Genomic DNA, 18,284 nt, shown 5'->3' with positions numbered 1-18,284 from the left:
GCATATGTTGTAAAACTAATTTCTATTGAAAGCTCCAGTGCTTGTGAAAGTGGGTGCTCTCTCTCTCTCTCTCTCTCTCTCTCTCTCTTTCTCTTACTTTCACTCCCGTGCAGACATAGTTAAGTAGATGAGAGAGACAAAGGCAGTCTCATAAAATTCGATGGCATCTCACCTTTTTAGACGCCATAGCTGATATTCTCACTTGGGGTGAATATTTCTCACATTTCTTAACACTGTGCAGTGACACATCATGTGTTAGAATAGGGACAATGACAAAAGTGATGTGGAGCGTACCTACTGGTGCGGGTCTACGTGAAGGTGACAACGAAGGCATAGTGTTATACCGTAAAGGCGTAAATTAGAGATAATAATGTATCACTTTCTCAAATGTTGCATCCATTTGTTTGCAAACAGACAAAGCAATGTCACCTCTTTCTCCTGTCATGAGTACATTACGTTTACATTATCACCCTTACTTATCGAGGAGCCATGTTCTGCCTGAGTGGTTGAATCAACGGGGTAGGGGTGGGGGTTGATTGGGAGTGAGAATCATGTTTTTCGGAACCAATGAATGCCAGTCCTCAGGAGATGTCCTACTCTAATTACAGAGCAGGGGAAAGAAAGCTCTTTGTTCCACCTTTTATTACAATAATTGATAAAACAGAGCCCGGGTTGGAGGAAGGGATGGGACTCGAGGTGTATAGAAGGGATGGGGGTCTTCTGAGCAGCTGAGAGGGTTTCCTAATCCTGTTAAAGGCCCTGATGGTGGCGCTTTGCTTTCCCACAAGCAGAGTCCAGGAGGAGAGCAGGGAAGGCAGGACAACAGTGCGGTGGCTGAAAGTCCCAGCAGTGTTGTCTGGGCCTAGACCTTAATTAACCGTCTCTTCAGGGGGTACTGAGGGCCACACTGAGACCATGGGCCACAAACACCAACAAACAGAAGCTTTAAGAGGAAGTGGCATCTCACCCACTGTGGAATCATTGGGACCCCCGTGGACTTTAATACGGACCCCATACAGCTCCAAGCCATATAGATGTCACAGGACATTAGCAAGGCCATTTTATGGCTGCTTATTAGTTTAGTACATATTGCATGAGGGGGTTGATATTTTAAACTGCCATTGAATTATGGTGTTTTACACCATAAAATCATAATTCAATTATGTTTTTATGGTGTAAAAAAAAACAAAACCAGAATATGCAGAAATATTATACATAGCTATAGGTAAGGGGACAAGAATTCTATTTGCGCATGATTGTCCAATCTTATTTGTCACTAGTTAAGTAGCTGTAACAGGCTTTGTCATAGCAGTAATCTGCTTCTGCTCGTTGGAGGCCAACTTGCAGACAACAGTAGGTTGGAAGTACAGGTACAGCGGTCCCGACATATCCGGACCGACAATATCTTACAGGGAATTAAGTATGTAAACACACACACACACACACGCACACGCACGCACGCACGCACCCAGGTTAGAGGTGCTATGCAGGGGCCAAACACACCTCATTGAAATGTCCATCTTAACGCCACCCAAGTTCCTTGCCCCCCCCGCCCTGCCCTCCGACAAGCGAGATGCTTTCAAGACTGTCAAAAGCATTTTCCGCAAAGCTGAGGGGAGGACAAGAAAAAAAGAGGGACCTGCCACTGTCACATATTTGCGTGTACACACACACTTGCGAGGCTGTCAGGTAAATTAGATCTGAAAGCTGACAATTTCTGACCATATTTCCTTGATTATTTCGAACAAATGCACACCAGCCGCTCTAAGGAGATTAAAGTGACATAAAAGTCCCGAGCGGGAGGAGGGAGGGCAGAGAATCCAGGTCACCCCCATTTGTCCCCCTGCCTGACAGCAGCTATATCGCTAACCAATCCAATAAAAGTCCCCCCACCCCTCCTCCTTTTGCTTTAATTAATTTTACAGCTAGCTTCCTTAATTACTTTCAATCAAAATCCTCTTGCCATCACAAAATTAGAAATGGTTCAACTCCATTAGTCTAAATTCTTCATTTACATACACAAAGACTGTCAGCTCTTGCTAAGCAAACGGCCTCCTGCTTGATGAGATTGTTTTTTTCCACACAGTCGCTTGTTCGCACATAAGCGCCTACAACAGCGGTGTTAATTCCTTTTTTTTTGAGAGGGGAAAAGTAGCATAAAATTACTTGATCCCCTTACTGAGGACACCCTCTGCCTAATCAGGGTGCAGGTAAGCTGCCGTACACATGATCCAGAGTAATGGACGGTCGAGTGTACGTCTTTGCAACTGTCAAAATTGATTGCGCACGCCGCTTTGCGTCGAAAGAAAAACGACTGACCTCAAACAATGCAGGGTGAAATACATCCTGCATGTGTAATGAAGAAGCAGAATTATTACGGAAATGGCTGGCATCATGTAAATGAAGCTAACTAAAGTTGTTCTCAGGGATTAGCTATTATTTCCAAAGCAATAGACGAGCTGCAGATTGCCCCCGCACAGCGACCATAAATCTGGCTCCTTTGCGGGCCCGACTCGCTTCTACTTGGCTCCAGTGAAAACTGGCAACGCACAACAGGACAAGCGGTGGGCTGCGATGGGATTGTTCAGAAGGGGTGAGGGCCGGCGCACGGCCCCCTCCGCCTGATCACTCCAACTTGGCACACTGGCAACCTCTCCATCACACACACTGCCCGAGGCCTGCACATCATCCAGAATTAAGGACATGCAGATAGCGTTTGTGCAATGACCAAAGTGAAAATGCAGGCACACAAGCACAACACATTGTGCCTTTTTTTTTTTTTGCATGCATGCAAACACACGCACTGTACATTACACACACAGTGCAACCGCCATAATTAGATTTTCAGGATGAGGGCATTAAACTGGTAAATTGCACTCACTACTGCGAACTATAGCGTTGCTAAACCCACACTTTTATTTTACATGCCTCTGCCGTAAACAACAACATTTGATGCTTGGCGTTCAGATCAACTTACAGCCACCGTCGTTTCATGGTGATACAAAGATAGAACACCTTGCAAACCATACAGAGACGCACGAGCGTCACCGTCTGGAAGCATTTCTAAAAGAATTGCCAACAAGCGACCTGGCCCTTTTAGTCTGCAATCACTGGTTTCCTTTGCCCTCTTTAACCAGTCGCCATTAACATTGTTAATTAGCCAAATCCATCATTCTTGGGGGTAAATGAAGACTGCCTCTTTAATTCAATTTAATAGGATCATTTCCCTACCCGCGTTCACTTTAGCCCCAGCTGCCCGCCCACTTGTCCCCCACTGTGTCCCACCCCTACCCAAGGCATCTTGACTGCCTTGGCCGTGGCTTCTATGGTCTGGCCCCCTCCCATCGGTGGAAGAGGAGGGTGATGATGAAGGCCTAATGGCAGCGACAGGCCCATTCGCTGTTGATCTCTCATGTCTTGTCTTGGCTCGGCTGGTGGCGAGCAGCAGTTCTGGGTTCCCATTCCCCCCCAGCCCACGCCACCCCCAACACACACACACACGCAGTACCAGCCCTGCTCACCGGGGCTTAGCTAATCCTGTCACATCAGGACACAAGGGCTGAGTTGAGGCCTTTAGTAACTTCCCCCCTCGTCATGCACTACCTCCGCGCACCTCCGCACTTCGCCACTTCGCCTTCACTGACTCGGCTGACACAAGCGCTCAGTCACGTTTCTTCTCCGCTCTTGTCCATTTCACAAGGTCACAGGTGGCAAGCACAATCACGCAAGTGGTGAAACAGCTGATGACTCCCAGTGAGTTCCTGTCATGCTATAGAAGCTTATCCTATTGGTGACTTGCAGCAAAACCAAATATGGGACAACATTCCTTTAAATCCAATTTGGGATTTGAGTGATTTTAAAAAGAAGGACAAATTTAAAACCAAGGGAAGGGTTTTTATTTTTATTTTTTTTACATTGCTTCGTTGTAAAAACAAAACAAAACAACAGCGATAACAGAATGACATCAGTGTTTTAAAAACTATTTACATCTTTATTTGCCTGTATAAATAATTAATAAATAATTCCAATGCATCAAACTGTGCACTATGCCCTTTATATAATTTACTTTCTTACATGGAAATCTGAATGTTCTTTTCATTTAGTACATTACTGGACTTAAAAAAAGAAAACAATTTGGTAATTTTTGGGGGGAAAATTCTGAAACAAATTTATATATTATAATAGTATCAATAATTATATAATTTATTATTCAGTAATAATAAACCAGGGGTGTCCAAACAACAGCCCAGGGGCCATTTGTAGCCCACCATCCATTTTTTAGCATCCCGTGGTACAGAATAAAATAAACATTAGACATGGGCCTTGTCATTTGCCTGCATTGTACTCCAGTACTAACTTTCTACACTGGGTTTCAAGGCAGAAGAGCAGAAGTTCCTTCTCATTTATCAGTTTCTTGTTTTCAACCAATCCCATATCATATGGTACGTTGTTACGCCAAGGTCAGCTTAGGTTCTAAAAGTGGGGATGTGATTCTGCTGTTGCTCAGTGCAGGGGTGGATCTTTTCTATCGGGATAAAGGACTGCCGGCCAAAATCCTGAAAATCATGAACTTTTTGCTTTGTTACCTAGCTTTTTTTTTTTCTTTTCAATAAACATTAAATATACAAATAAATATATTATACCTTTTCATAGCGTTACCTACACTGATAGATTAGTTTAGTGTGTTAAATAAATTGAAGATGTCAAACTGGCCCTTGCCTCCTTCGATTTTTCTGTATGCAGCCCATGAAAGAAAAAGTTTGGAAACCCCGGTAATAAACTATAGTCATTTCAAATAGTGGTATAAAAAAAAGTCGAGACATGTTTAAATCATCATCATTACCTTTCTTTGCTGATTGACTGGGGAGGGGAGTCATATAATTCTACTGTCTTATACTGAGGCGCATTGTGGTGTCCATTTAGACTGATGATTATGTTACCAAACATGGTTCCTCGTAGTACAAATACAATGAAAAATAATCAAGTCCAGAAAATGCAATGTCTACATAAATGCGTATTGTTAAGCTATGGCCAAGTGGTCATTGAGGGTCTTATCTCATTATTCACTATGAGAGTAAAATTGGCCCCATTTCAACATAATGACCCCAACCCCCATGACAAAACGCACTCATGTCCATATACATCGGCACGCACACCCAAATGCACACAGGGTACCCTTTAAAATGTTCCCAGACTTTCATTGTTTAGTCATTTGAAACAGACTCTGGGAGAGTTTCAAATGATTTTAACCATGATTTAATTTGGTTTGTGAAAGGGTGATGTCAGCACAATGGGAGGCAAGCCTCTAAATCCACTACATTCACCCCAAATGCCTAGATGAGATAATCACTGGTGGCGTCTACAAAAACACTTATTATATTTGCCCATCGCCTGGCTGAAGCTGTTAAAACTCATCAGCGTTATTCCACTTTTTTCTCTGGGAAAGAGAGAGAAAAAAATAGCTCGACTTATAGTGAAAACTGTCACCCTGTTTAAAGAGACAGTGCGACATTGTTGTGGCAGAGGGCAGAGTTTATAAATGGAAAAAGACAGAGCAGAGGGCTATCGGGTGTTTATTCAATAGTCATTGTGTTTGCATCCAATACTAATTAAATAAAACACGCACAACTTTCTGATGAACATTTATTACAGATGTATATGTGTATTACAATGTACTACAAGCAAAAAGTCCCAAATTGATTACATTGTTAGGGAGGCTTAGGCATTAAAAAGCAGCAGAGGAAAGAAGTTGACAAATGTGAGCTTTTGTTATAGCCTCATGTAATTTTAAATCCAAGCCCTATTTGCACTGCAGCAGGCCTTGTCAGCTCTAACTAGCATTGAGATATTCATGTAATGAGTTTGTACTAAACAAAAAGCGGGTGAACGCGGCAAAGCACTAATGCGCTCATATTACAACAAGTCTGCAAAAAGTTCACTCCAAAGCAAAAGAATGCAGGTAAAAGGACAAAGAAAGGAAGAGTGAGACCTATTGTTTACTATTATTACAGTGAATAAACAGGTTGGGTTGAGTGTTTTGCAGGGGCCGAGCCCATGGAGGTACAGGTCAGGATATCGAACACACAAGGTATTCACCTCCCTACAGGATATCCTCATGGATCAGCAGCAGTAGCCATGTTGACCCGCCCTGTTATTAAAGAGGCTAATCTGTTCAACATGTCAGTGTTAGCACTTTTAGCTGTGATTAATAAAAGAAGACCCCAGGAGTGCTGCGTGTGCTTTCTCAGTGCCCCCGGTTGTTTCTCTTTGGTTTGTGTTTTTACTACCTTTTGCCATTTGGTTATTCAACATTCCTCTTGCCTATTAGCATAAACAGTGTGAATTATTAACTTTGTTGAAAGAACTATAATCAGTTGTGTATCCCAAGTTGCACAGTAATTTTTTCCCCCTCTTTTTACCTTCCTGCCGCTGGCAAGGGCTCATTGTAGTTATCATGAAAATAAATGTCCTTTTATAGTCAATGAATTCTGTGCTTCATATATATGGCCTTCACAAACTGCTAGTAACACAACTGCTCTCTAACAGAGTTGCTGCCTAAGTGCCTGGTGCTGTGTCTTAATTTGTAATCTAGTCAAACCAATTGTCCGCTAGCTAAAAAGGTCACAGAGACAATAGACTACACAGACACGGGGTGTCTCTAGTACCTTTTGTACCAAAGATGTAATTAGGACACCTTCATCTTCAGGGGTGAGAGGGCAGCGGCAAGAGTTTTTAAAACATAAGAGGCGTTTTTAAATGATGGGAAACATCGGTGTGATGCACACATAGTCTGGTCAGAAAGTAAAAGTCGTGATTTTATATAGCTTGAGCACGGAGCGCGGCAGAGGAAGGGAGCTTGTTGGGGAAAAGTGAGTGATGCAAAGCAACACAGCAGAGGCAGAGGGGGGAACTTAAAGGACGTGATTTATCTGGGCTTGATTGCGTGTTAATCGAGGTTACGTGAATTAAGTGGAATCTAATTGGAACAGACACTGGCAGTCTGACAGATCGACATGATGCAGATGGATTGGGGGGGCTAGTGAGGGAGAGGAAAAGGAAATGGCAGCAAGAAGGATGGTGCAGGCGAGAAAAACTCCATTATGTTATTTTGGACTTAAGATGCCGGACACAAAAAAACAAACTAAAAAAGAAAAAAAGAAAACACCAGACAGTGGAAACACGCTAGGCTCACCACGTCGCCACGCATTCTGATTGGCAGCTGACGAGAGATGTAACCCGGCTAGAGGAGGACACACACGGTTGACATTGTGAGTGGCAGTGCACACAACATCCGTTGGCCCCTCCCCCTCCAGTTGCCACAAACACTCATTTCTGCTTTATTGGAAATGAAGGGGAAAAGTGGCAGCTGCTGGAAAATTTCGCACCTCAATGTGGGGATGAGCAACTGTTCCACCGATCGCTCGGTGACAACTGCTTCCAAGGCCCTCTCCCCAAATCTGAGGTATTTAGCTTGCGGACCTGAATGACCCTTTCAAATGTGACTGGAGTAATGGGCTGTAAAACACCACCACCTGTTGCGTGGTGTCAAAAGGCTTCAGAAAAGAGCATTTTAGATTTGGGGGTTAAATATGTCGTTGCACAAACATAAGTTGGGTTGAAGCTTTGCCCTGTACTGGTCTTTACTCTCAAAGCCGGCCAGGACACGTGAGTGACAGGAAAGGCCGGAAATAACCTGGGAATTGATTGCGGCTTGTCACAGTGCCGTTATCTAAATCTGGGTTAAAAATATAGTAGTTCTCTAAGAATGGATCACTTCTACTAAGAGCAGGCACAAAAGTAGGCTGGCGATAGGAAATTGATGTCTGAAGTGTTCAAATTTGAAGTAGAATGGCACACAGCAGAGCACAACCAACCAAGGCCACAAAAACCTTATTTGGATCAGCATCGAACTGTACACTTTCGTAAAAATATTTCATCCATATTTATAATACCCTGAACAAAATTTGGAGTTAACATGAATTTGTACTTGTTGAATGGGTATCTTTCATCTGGAGGTTATACAGAATGGTCGAGAATATTCTCAGGTTACCCGGACACTTGAACATTTTCAAAATGCTCAAAAGGGTTGCATAAAATGTTCATGAATATCTCTAACACAACTCCTCATAGTCATTGATGCATAATTCTGATCACTAACAAACAAACACTGATGGACATGTAACTTCCTTGGCTGAGTTAATTCGGTCCATGCAAAGAGCAGAGAAGAGAAGGGAGAGGAAAAAAGTAGTAGGAATCATTCAGCATGGAGGATTTGACCGCACAGTAAACTTCCCTCATCAAATCAAAATGGCCAAATTGTTGGTGACATGATCCCGTCACAGCGCAGAGACAGAGGAGGAGATTCGGTCATCCCTTGATTTGATCGACTATGACTGTTACACTAATGGCATTAATAAGGGCAAAATTACTATTTTGAAACAGAGTTTTCAACCTCTTATTTTGGAACACCCCCACTTTTGTATGTATTTTATATATATATATATGTGTGTGTGTGTGTGTGTGTGTGTGTTGTGTTGTGTGTGGTCATCTCTACTTTCCAAACCTGGTGTACAATGTCCTTGAATTGCATCATTTTGCAGTTTAAAAACAACACTTGACTGAGGAAATTTGAAACTGCTATTTTGACTACAGCGGTTTATTTACCGGTTGGCCTTTACAAAATATCCAAACATCATTTAACACTATCTTAAAATATATGAGAATGCTATGTTGTGTGTTCAGGTTTCCTATGAATTTGTTCTGAATGTGAATAAATAGCAAGCAGGGTATTCGTCCCTTGGCTGGGTCTAACACTGAGAGGAATGACACTCACTGTGATCAAGGACATGAATTGCTCATTGATTTTTAGGGGCCAGCTTAACTATCCATTCCAATTGATTTTTTAGCTTTGCTGGGTGTGCGAGTTATGGCACTTTTAATGTATCATCTCTATGTGTACTCATCTCCCACTGTCAGAGGATTTACAATAGTCTGTGCAAGAGCGTATGTGTACTTGAGGGACACGTTTCACTATATATTCCAAGAGGTAGATGGCATAAAATTCGAATTTGTTTCCTAATAGTTAAAAAGAATAATCATCTTTAACATTCCTTTTTATACCTGAGACATAATGTACGTATGAATTTAGTAAATGCTCCGTTGGAAATAAACTACACCATTTTATGTCTGGATTTATTCATAGAAAAGAAGTCGGAAGCATGTCAGTGGAATAACTGTAAGAACCTTTCGTGTTAAGCAGTATTTATCATTCAACGTGTTGTATCCCTTTGACTCTTATGGAGAGCAAAGCTTAGAATTTTATTGCATATAATCTTTTTAGAATAGTCAGGAAGATATTATCATGACAGCAGTATTACCTGTCAATTAAATAATTAATAATCAATGATTTGATATGTCGGAGCAATGTGATACAAAACACAGTATAAAGTCATCTGTCAGGTAGAAAGACATTAAAATAGAGGCTTATTCTCCCACGCCCGGCTTAGGTTTCACTGAGCCCGGGATGCATTTCAATTCTCCAGCAAAAGGCTAAGTAAGCTCTCACATGATATCATCCACTCACTGGTGTCTCTTTCATGTTTTAAACAACTCCATTTGATTATTTTTTATTTTTTCCAATGATTTGGATTAAAGCTCTTGTGAGGTAACTGGGGAACAGAGGCTGCATAAAGCACACTTTACTCCTTAAAAAAAAAAAAGGCAGCTTAATTAATGTTTTACAAGTGCTGCTGTAGTCTTACTGAAAGGAAAAAAAGTGTCTATCAAAGCCAGCAGGTTCCGATTACATACGCTAATTGAAATTCAGAATTTCTAAGTGAACCTCTTTTTTTCTGGCTCTCTTCTCCCTGCGCACACAATAAAAGTGATCATTTTGTAGTTCACAAATGACATAAAATCATTTACGTAATATGGGCTTTTCCTTTTTCCCCCCTCGCCTCTTTATTTTCATGTTCTGCTGGTAGGTTCATGAGACAGCTTAATAAAGCAGTAAATGCTTTGGTAAGGGAGTGTGTGCGTGTGTGTGTGTGTGTGCGTGTATACATGCCTGCTCTTGTGTTTTACCTCCATTGGGGACCTCAAAGCAGAAGGCTGGTTCTACTCGAGCTGCCTTTCTTCATGAATACAGCCGTAGAGTGAAAAGTAAAGTGACAAATGTTGAAAGCTTAGCCAAAACCTAGGCAATTTGGCATTTCTAGAATTGAGACTAATAAAGCCCCGAAACACAAAAAGAAAAAACTAACAAAAAACAATAAAACACCTGCAACACAGTAACTAGTGATTGAGAGTGAAGCTGAAGATTGGATGAACTGTGGCAGTAAATATCCAATTCTAGTTTCGAGGGGTGACTGCATTTGCCACTCATATTACAGGAGGTACTGTGGTTAGAAAAAAAAATGTCATCCTTTATAACCTTTGCTCTGAGTTAATCATTGCTCCTCATCTCTTTTATATTTATCCAAACTCCCTCCTTTCAATAGGGCATTATTTTATTGGCTTGTTTTGCAAGCATTACAACTTTGCATTCCCCCTTTCCCTCCCTCCAAGGTCAGTTTCTAGTGTGCCATGAGGAGTATTTGCACATAGGGTTTTTCAGGTCAGTTCTATTGTATTTACATCAAATAATTTTTGATAAGAGATGTAAAAGACCTATAAACCATGCATCATAAACGGGAGGGGTGTAGCTGAAATATGGACGAAAGATCAACGGTTGATTCTTTTCTTATCTGTTGATATTTAGAGTCAACTCTCTTCACTTGCTCCCTCTCAACCAGCAGCCCTCTCAACGCGAGCTCCGTCTCACTAAGCAGAGTAGAAGCTTGTTAGATTTAGTTCAATGGCCTCCCGGTGCGGCTGGCAAGCAAGCTCTTGTTTCATAGAAAAGTACCTCCCCTGTTATCTCCGTAGCACTATAATCACTTAACAAAGACTTGGGCATTTGCACAAATTAAAACATCAATAATGCATAAGTGCTTTTCAGTTTTGAGCTATAGTGTCCCGGTATTGGGATGAAATACCCCCTCTGCCAGTGGAAGGGAAAAAAAAAAAAAAGATGGCTCACTATCACGCACTCAGCAAGGGCCATGGCTCTCCACTAAGCAATGACCACTCTTATTTTTAAGGCCAAATGTGGGACAAAGAATTGGGATTTGTATCAGGAAATATTGGTATGGGGTGAGACCCATATGGCTTATTTTTTTTTTTAATAGCAGAAATGCAGTAAGTGCTGGTGGTGCATCAGTGCGAACAGGCAACACCCTTAAGTGGCACAAGCGTTGGCATCCCTCCATGAACAACACAGCAGCCACATCCCAGACTTTAACAAGTTGGATTGGTTATGTGGCTTCATCCCTCTAATTCTCCCAGAAAACTGATCAGCACAGTAGACTTGGAGCATGATGGTAATGCAGAGGGGCAACACGAGAATCCAACATTGTGATCATTTGCCACCATGATTGGATTTGTGCTATCATTTTTGTGGGTGGGATGAAGACATTTGTCATTGCAGTGGAGCCTATCTGATGTTTTTTGTGCCGACTACGAGTTGGGTCGAGCACTTCCATGACGAGCACCGTACTAACACACACAGAAGACGAGCCACCCTATACAGATGGCCTCAAGGACAATTAGCAGTAATGATTGGTTGTCACATAAATGAGTGGATTTCTATTTGCCACTGCACTTGCTGATGATCAGACACCAAATGCCGCTGACAACAACATGATTTAAATATGCACATGCTCGCTTGCAGCCAGCAAAAAGTGTCGCTCGCAAAGGATGAAGGTGGAACTTTAAATCATAAACATACACCAGGCTATCAGGAAGAATTAAGCGTTGAGACAAATTGCATAGCCATCTAAAATGTTATCTCTTCAATCAACCCCCTTCCCTCCAAGATATCTTCATCCCCCAAGCCCCCCGTCCTCTTTTGAATGAGTCTGGCAAACAATCCCCTTGTTAGCAAACAGTTAAAACAGCCGCTTGGTACACAAATTGCGCTCGACCAAGCGAATTTGTTTTGCAAGGGTGACCTGTTTAATCATCTCATTTTCTTTGGCGGACATTTATTCATCTGGTTTCCACGGTTACAGGGAACATTAAGGGGCTACAGTAATAAGGCTGGAGAGTCAAACAGGTAATAAAAAAATTAACGCCATTTTCCAGCAGCCGAGGACAGTGGGTGAAATGAATCAAGGGAGAGGGGAGCGAAGCAGAGAGGGGAGCTGGGGCGTCGGAGGTGGTGGTGGTGGAGGGTTCCAATATTGTCCAAACAATAAGCCTAAGCGGTTATTTTACTCTGTAGATCAGGTGGTGCTGTTATGGACATGACACTTTGAGCGCAGAGCAGGAGTGATAAAGCTTAAAGTGGCCGTCCTCCTTTTTTTATTGTCATTTCGCGATTACATATCAGAACAATTAAAAGTTAGCCCGAGACATCTATTAACTCTGCTCATTTTTTAATTTCTCTTGCACTTCAGAAGGGAGATCATTGGCGGCCATGAAAACGCGACGTGCCAATATCATACATGACATTTAGAAGCCCCGCTGAGAAATGTTTCATCCTCGCGGGGTGAATCATGTTGTCTAATATTGTCTGCTGAACAACTGCGGGAGAAAAACAAAAATAGACATGAGAATATCAAGTTTATACCTCTCGAACTAGTACAAACTGTGACCTACGCACAAATCCAAAGAGTCCCCACATCCTGCCAAATATAGAAAATTCCAGCACAATAGGGGGAACAGGTGCTGAAGGCCCACAGAAAGTGACGAAGCTGCTGAATGCCAAATAAGGCAGTGGGAAACATTGCACCCAGGCGCCAAACACCCAACTGTAATGTGATTTTTCTGATAACCGTCACCACTTCCAAACAGCCTCCTGCGCAATCGCTCTCCCGGCCTGAGACAACAATTCCTGACTGTTTTTCTCTTAAATAATAGACGAACAAGAGAAAACAAGCAGGACATTTTATGCATTACTCATTTCTCCACTCCTTCCAAAAGTATTTTTGATTGACACAGGTCTTTGGCACGCCTAAAATATGCACAAATGTTCTCAACCTAACCCTTAATCATTTAAATAGTCTGGTTTAACCAGTATTTGGGCATTTTACAACTCTGCCAACACCTGTCCCCAACCCTAGCTTAAAAACAAACCAAAATTGAATTGTTTGTGTTGCTGATACGTTGTTGCGTGGGTGGCTCGGCCCGTGTGACTGAGGTCAGAGAGGGAAGCACGACTGCACGGAGACAATGAGTCTCAGGAGAGGGGAGGGCGGCCGTACACACACACCAATGCAGGATACACACTCCAACACATACTCGCATGTCACAAGGAGCACAAGCCTCCACTGTGGCAGGAGTCCTGTGAAATAAACTCCCTGAGTACATGCCGGGTAAAATCCCCACAAGGCGACAGAACGGACAGCAGATAGGGAAAAAAAAAAAGCTTAGCTGCACGGCCACGGGACCGCCAACTGTTCTTCTAACAGCCTCTTAACAGGTGTAGGCTCCAAAACCATGTAATCCTATCAAGTTACCAACTAAAAAAAGGAAAGAAATACAGCAAACTCTTGCTCCACTCTATCTCTTCTCTATCCTTCTCTCTTTCTCTCTTTCCGTTGGCACAGACAAAAATGAGCAGCTGGCCTTCAGAGAAGGAATCATTGCTGACCTTAATGTCACCATGAAGCACAAGCAGGAGGTGGAAGCTGAAGTGCAGAGTGAGTGCGGGCAGTGTTTAGACATTCATGTTTGCAGCCAATTACGGATGAGGACAGGGCTACTGGCTCGGTAACTCAGCAGAACAAATATTTCCGCACTCCCAGTGCAAGGGAGGGGAGGAGGATAAAACTTCTCTGTTCCTTACATGTTCATCAAGAAAAAAGCCACACTGTCACGCAAAATTGAAACACCCCACTTTTTTTATTTTGTCACTCAAATATGGGACAAAGAATTGTTTTAAAAATCTAATAAGGGGCCCCACGTAGTGTTTTGGTTGTAGAGATAAGAGGGTCAGGAGATGATCACCAATCAGCGTCTTGACTGAACTCCGCATCCGCTGTCTCCTTGCATCAAAGTTGCGAGCCGTCACATTCCACTGCAGCTAACGTACACGCGGGCCGCCCAGTTTGCACCTAAAGACCCGCTGCCACATTTAAAAGGATTAGTCACCACATTTTGCGCCGGCTTAATCTCTCTTTCAGCCCGCCTAATAAGTGCGCCTCGATAAGCGAAGCATGCAAATTCATTCACGGCCGGTGGAGACCGCGCTTTCAGACAAACACGGCAAAGTCTTCCACTCTGCTAATTACCTCTTCATTTTCCATTTTGCCCTCTTATATGGCATATCAATGACTTGAGATTATTTCTTTTATTTTCCCCCTGTGAAATTTTAATTTTGCATGTAAGATTAGGAGAAGGATACAATTTACTGGGGGCGTCTTTCGTTTTTCCTTTTTGAAAAATGTTATTTTAGATTTTCATTTGTTGTGCCAGAATATTAATAAACAATGAAGCCTTTTCAGTTTATTAACAACAACTATATTTCAACAAAAATGTGCAAAATAGAAGTTTCATTTTGGTTTAATATTTTAGACACTAAAAGCAGTGAAGACCCAAGGTGCAACCTGTTTATCAATCTGTAATATTTTTTCGCAGAGTATTAATTAGGCCATTACTCCATATTGGTGATGGGGAGCTTTGAGGTTTTAATTAGGTGCCGGCCACTGCATGAGCGCGCAGCCGTGAAGAAAGGGGGTGTTGATGCCACTTGCCTTACCCGTGGCCCATATCAAGTAGCCGCCAACACTTGCACTACTGCAGTAAGATGCAAGACAGCCCACGTGCTTCTGGACTTTATCCCACCGTTTGATCACAATTGTTTCCTTAAAAAAAATTTAAAAGGCCAGTTGGTGTGATTTGGGTATTAAAAGATGGTGGTAAGGTAATTATGGTGCATGGTGTCTGATGACTGGGCACATGCTCAATCAGGACTCAGCTGTCCCACTCTCTCTCTCTCTCTGTCTACCCCTAACATAGACACACACACATACGCATGCACACACACACACACACACACACACATACACACACGCACACACATGGTTCCCTCCCCTTGTCTCCTGTCTGTTCCTTCTTCTCCCTCTGCACAAACCAAGAAACAAACACACACACACACACACACACACACACACACACACACACACACACACACTACAGCGCACACGCGCATGCAAAACATCAATCAAGAACTGGGAGCATATATGCTACATTAATTACTGTATTTTACAATAATCTTCAACCAGTGTTCCTCTTATTTAGTCTTACATTCTGAAAATTTTATTTAAACAACAACATAAAATGAATCTAAATCAAAAAATAAAAATAAAATCCTGTAATGTAAAATATGTGTTAGTGGCTTATGTACAGCAAAAAAAAGTCACTTAAATTGTTAAGGTATTTTTTGGAGGGCGGGGGGTTTGATTTGAATATGTTATTGCCTCATATAATCAAATTCATCTATGTTATTGTTTTGATAGAAGAAATGGATTTCAAAGATATAAATGTTTTTTTGTTATTTTTAATCCATTGACAGAGGCTCGTTGCTGAGGAGAACTCCACAAGACTCACAGAACTCAAGGAATCCCCAGGAGAAATCGTGATGAAAGAGGTTTAAGACAATGACTCACTTTTTTCCCCCCATCTAAATGTCTGCCTGTGAAATTTATTTCAAAACTCTGTTAATCTGCTGTACACAACATTCCTATTAGCATAACCCAGCCCCCCAATAAAAAAATTCTGGCTAGTTTAATTAAAAAATGTTAATTTACTGTCATCCGAGGAGCAGGAGAAATAGGAGCGCAACAGCATATTTTATTGCTTAGACATCAAAATGATTCAGGTTATGGCTAAATTGTGATATAAGGTTATTGAGGCCCTTCAGACCACGACTTGTTTTCCTCCCTCATTTCATCCTGGTTTTGTGCAAGGCTATAAAAGATGGAGGGTGCCACAAAGGGTTAATGAGACAACTCCGTGAGGGTGAAAGCAATCAACATTACGACACATACGGGGGGAGAAGAACATCTTCCGTGCTGGCGAAAAGTTTGAAATTAGGGTGTGTCGTGATAAGAGTCTCACTCAACTCTTGTTATTCTCAACTAAAAGTGCACAGCGCTCACCGACAGTGACCACACATGACAGGCGAGCCCGCAAGCCTGACTCGCATGAGTTTGTGGTTCTGTTGCCCTCGTGGACAACATCTACTTAAATGTAACGCGAACGACCCTTTAATTTCTCCATATTCACGTGCTGAGGTGCCAATATGATGGGCTTTGAACAACGACGTAACAAAAAACTGCTAACAGAGGAAGTGTCATACAAACATTAAAAATAAGTCTAAAGCAAGGCTGACTAGAGTCAATTCCAGTTTCGAAAAAAATGTGAGACAAATAATTCTGCATCTTAATATTTTTGTAAAACAACATTATTTACCATTGAGCAGCAGTAAAGCAAATATTCCCATCAATTCTACTTATAACTATACATACAGTAACCATAACTATAACTATAACTATATATATATATATATAAACACACATAACGTGGAAAGTTATTTAAGGGGTGATATATTGTGTTATACTATATAAAATGTACAGCAATTATTCATATACACAAACGCATGCATGCACACACACTCACTCTCTCTCACTCTCTCTCTCTCTCACACACACACACATACACACACGCGCATCAGTGGATGCCAACAGAAAACACACTCGTATAAACATTACAGGCATCCAAATGCATAAACAAAAACACGCACACACAATACAGAAAGAACTAAATGTTACTGTTATACTAATTATTATAATAAAAGCAAACCCTTCCCTGAAGAGGAAAATCCAATGACACCCAGCCGCTTGAATTCAGATACAACAGGAAAAGTTCATTCCCAGAATTACCAAATAGTAGAAATAAACAGCATTTTTGCCACAATGCCATTCTCTGGAAACCAAGCACATACAGTACTTTTTAATCTGATCATCGCTTTTAAGTGTACATCATTACACAACACATACACCACTCAGAATTACCTGAAAAGGTGGGCGAGTGACTGACCTGCACCATTTACATGTCTGACAACAAAACAGTTTGTTTGCTTTGTCCCCTTGGCAACAAATCCTTAGGCCATTCATTCTATCCTAATGGCATTGTCAGTGCCTATGTGGAGAAAACCAACACCTGTATTTGTACAGTAAAAATGTGCTGGCCTGCTCACAAATAGATGAGAATTCATTTTAAAACAAGAAAGAAAGTGACAGGCAAGAGAACATGAAACTGGTCCTGTGAACTTTCTTCACGTGTGCTTTATGGTGTCAACACTCAGTGAACGGGAGGCAATCATATTTGATATTGCAGTCACCTTTGGACACTCCGAAAAGTGCTATGAATAAGGGTGTTTCAACACTTTGGTATACTGTACACAGTATGCCGTCCTCGCTGGCACATAGTTTAATCAGGAACAACTTCCCCTGTGTGTGCATGCGTGTGTGTGTGTGTGTGTGTGTGGGTGTGTGTGTGTAAGGGAGAGAGATAAAGTCACACGTTTAACTGTCTGCATTAAAAAAAAAAACATACCTGGCAAAGTGAGAAAAGAAGAGGAGTACTCACCATATTCAGGGAAGTCGAAGTTAAATCCTCTCAGACATGTAACTTTCATAATACTACTCAACTCTGGTGGAAAGTCATTCAAATGTTGCTCGGTGGAGGGGCAGATAAAGTGGAAAAGTGACTACAACAAAAAGGGGGCTTTCTTCAATCATGCACTAAACTCCTTGACATGTAATCTGTCAATAGTTTGTTGCTGAGATAATGCCGGCTGCCACAAGCAGATTTGATTGGCAGCTTTGGCTCTGGCTCCTCCTTCCCGTGGCTTTGGGGGAGGTAGGTGAGAGAATATGGAGCCTCCCACTTGCCTCCTCCCTCTGTCTGACTCTGTGGTGCGTCTGCCTCTCTCTCGCCCTCTGCTTTGCTTCCATGCACACACGCACAGACCAAGCTGCTGGTGATGTCGTCTCAACAAGCTGATAGGAAATTATGGCAGAGGAGCCCCTGTGCTCTTTTTTTTTTTTTTTTTTTTTTTTTTTGTAACTCCCTCCCTCAGTGGGCTGGCCTTTTCCATCTTTGTGCTCTTCTAGCCTTTCAACCCTCTCGGGGAGGAGCCAGTGCTGAATCCATTCAAATTAGGGGAGCTTTTTTTC

At 42.0% G+C, this 18,284-nt stretch overlaps 1 protein-coding gene across 1 annotated transcript in view; it reads right to left on the bottom strand.

Annotated features, from left to right (window-relative positions):
- The window catches only part of casz1 (castor zinc finger 1), an 87,771-nt gene extending 69,694 nt beyond the window's left edge, over positions 1-18,077 (bottom strand). The window contains exon 1 of the mRNA XM_061782045.1: positions 17,695-18,077. Coding sequence (XP_061638029.1) covers positions 17,695-17,743 — 49 coding nt within the window. The 5' untranslated portion in view covers positions 17,744-18,077. The remainder of the gene's footprint in view (positions 1-17,694) is intronic.
- Positions 18,078-18,284: the final 207 nt, after the last annotated feature.

This window comes from Phyllopteryx taeniolatus, chromosome 1 (assembly GCF_024500385.1).
Source record: "Phyllopteryx taeniolatus isolate TA_2022b chromosome 1, UOR_Ptae_1.2, whole genome shotgun sequence".
Taxonomy (NCBI): domain Eukaryota; kingdom Metazoa; phylum Chordata; class Actinopteri; order Syngnathiformes; family Syngnathidae; genus Phyllopteryx; species Phyllopteryx taeniolatus.
This window is presented reverse-complemented; position numbering and strand designations above follow the sequence as displayed.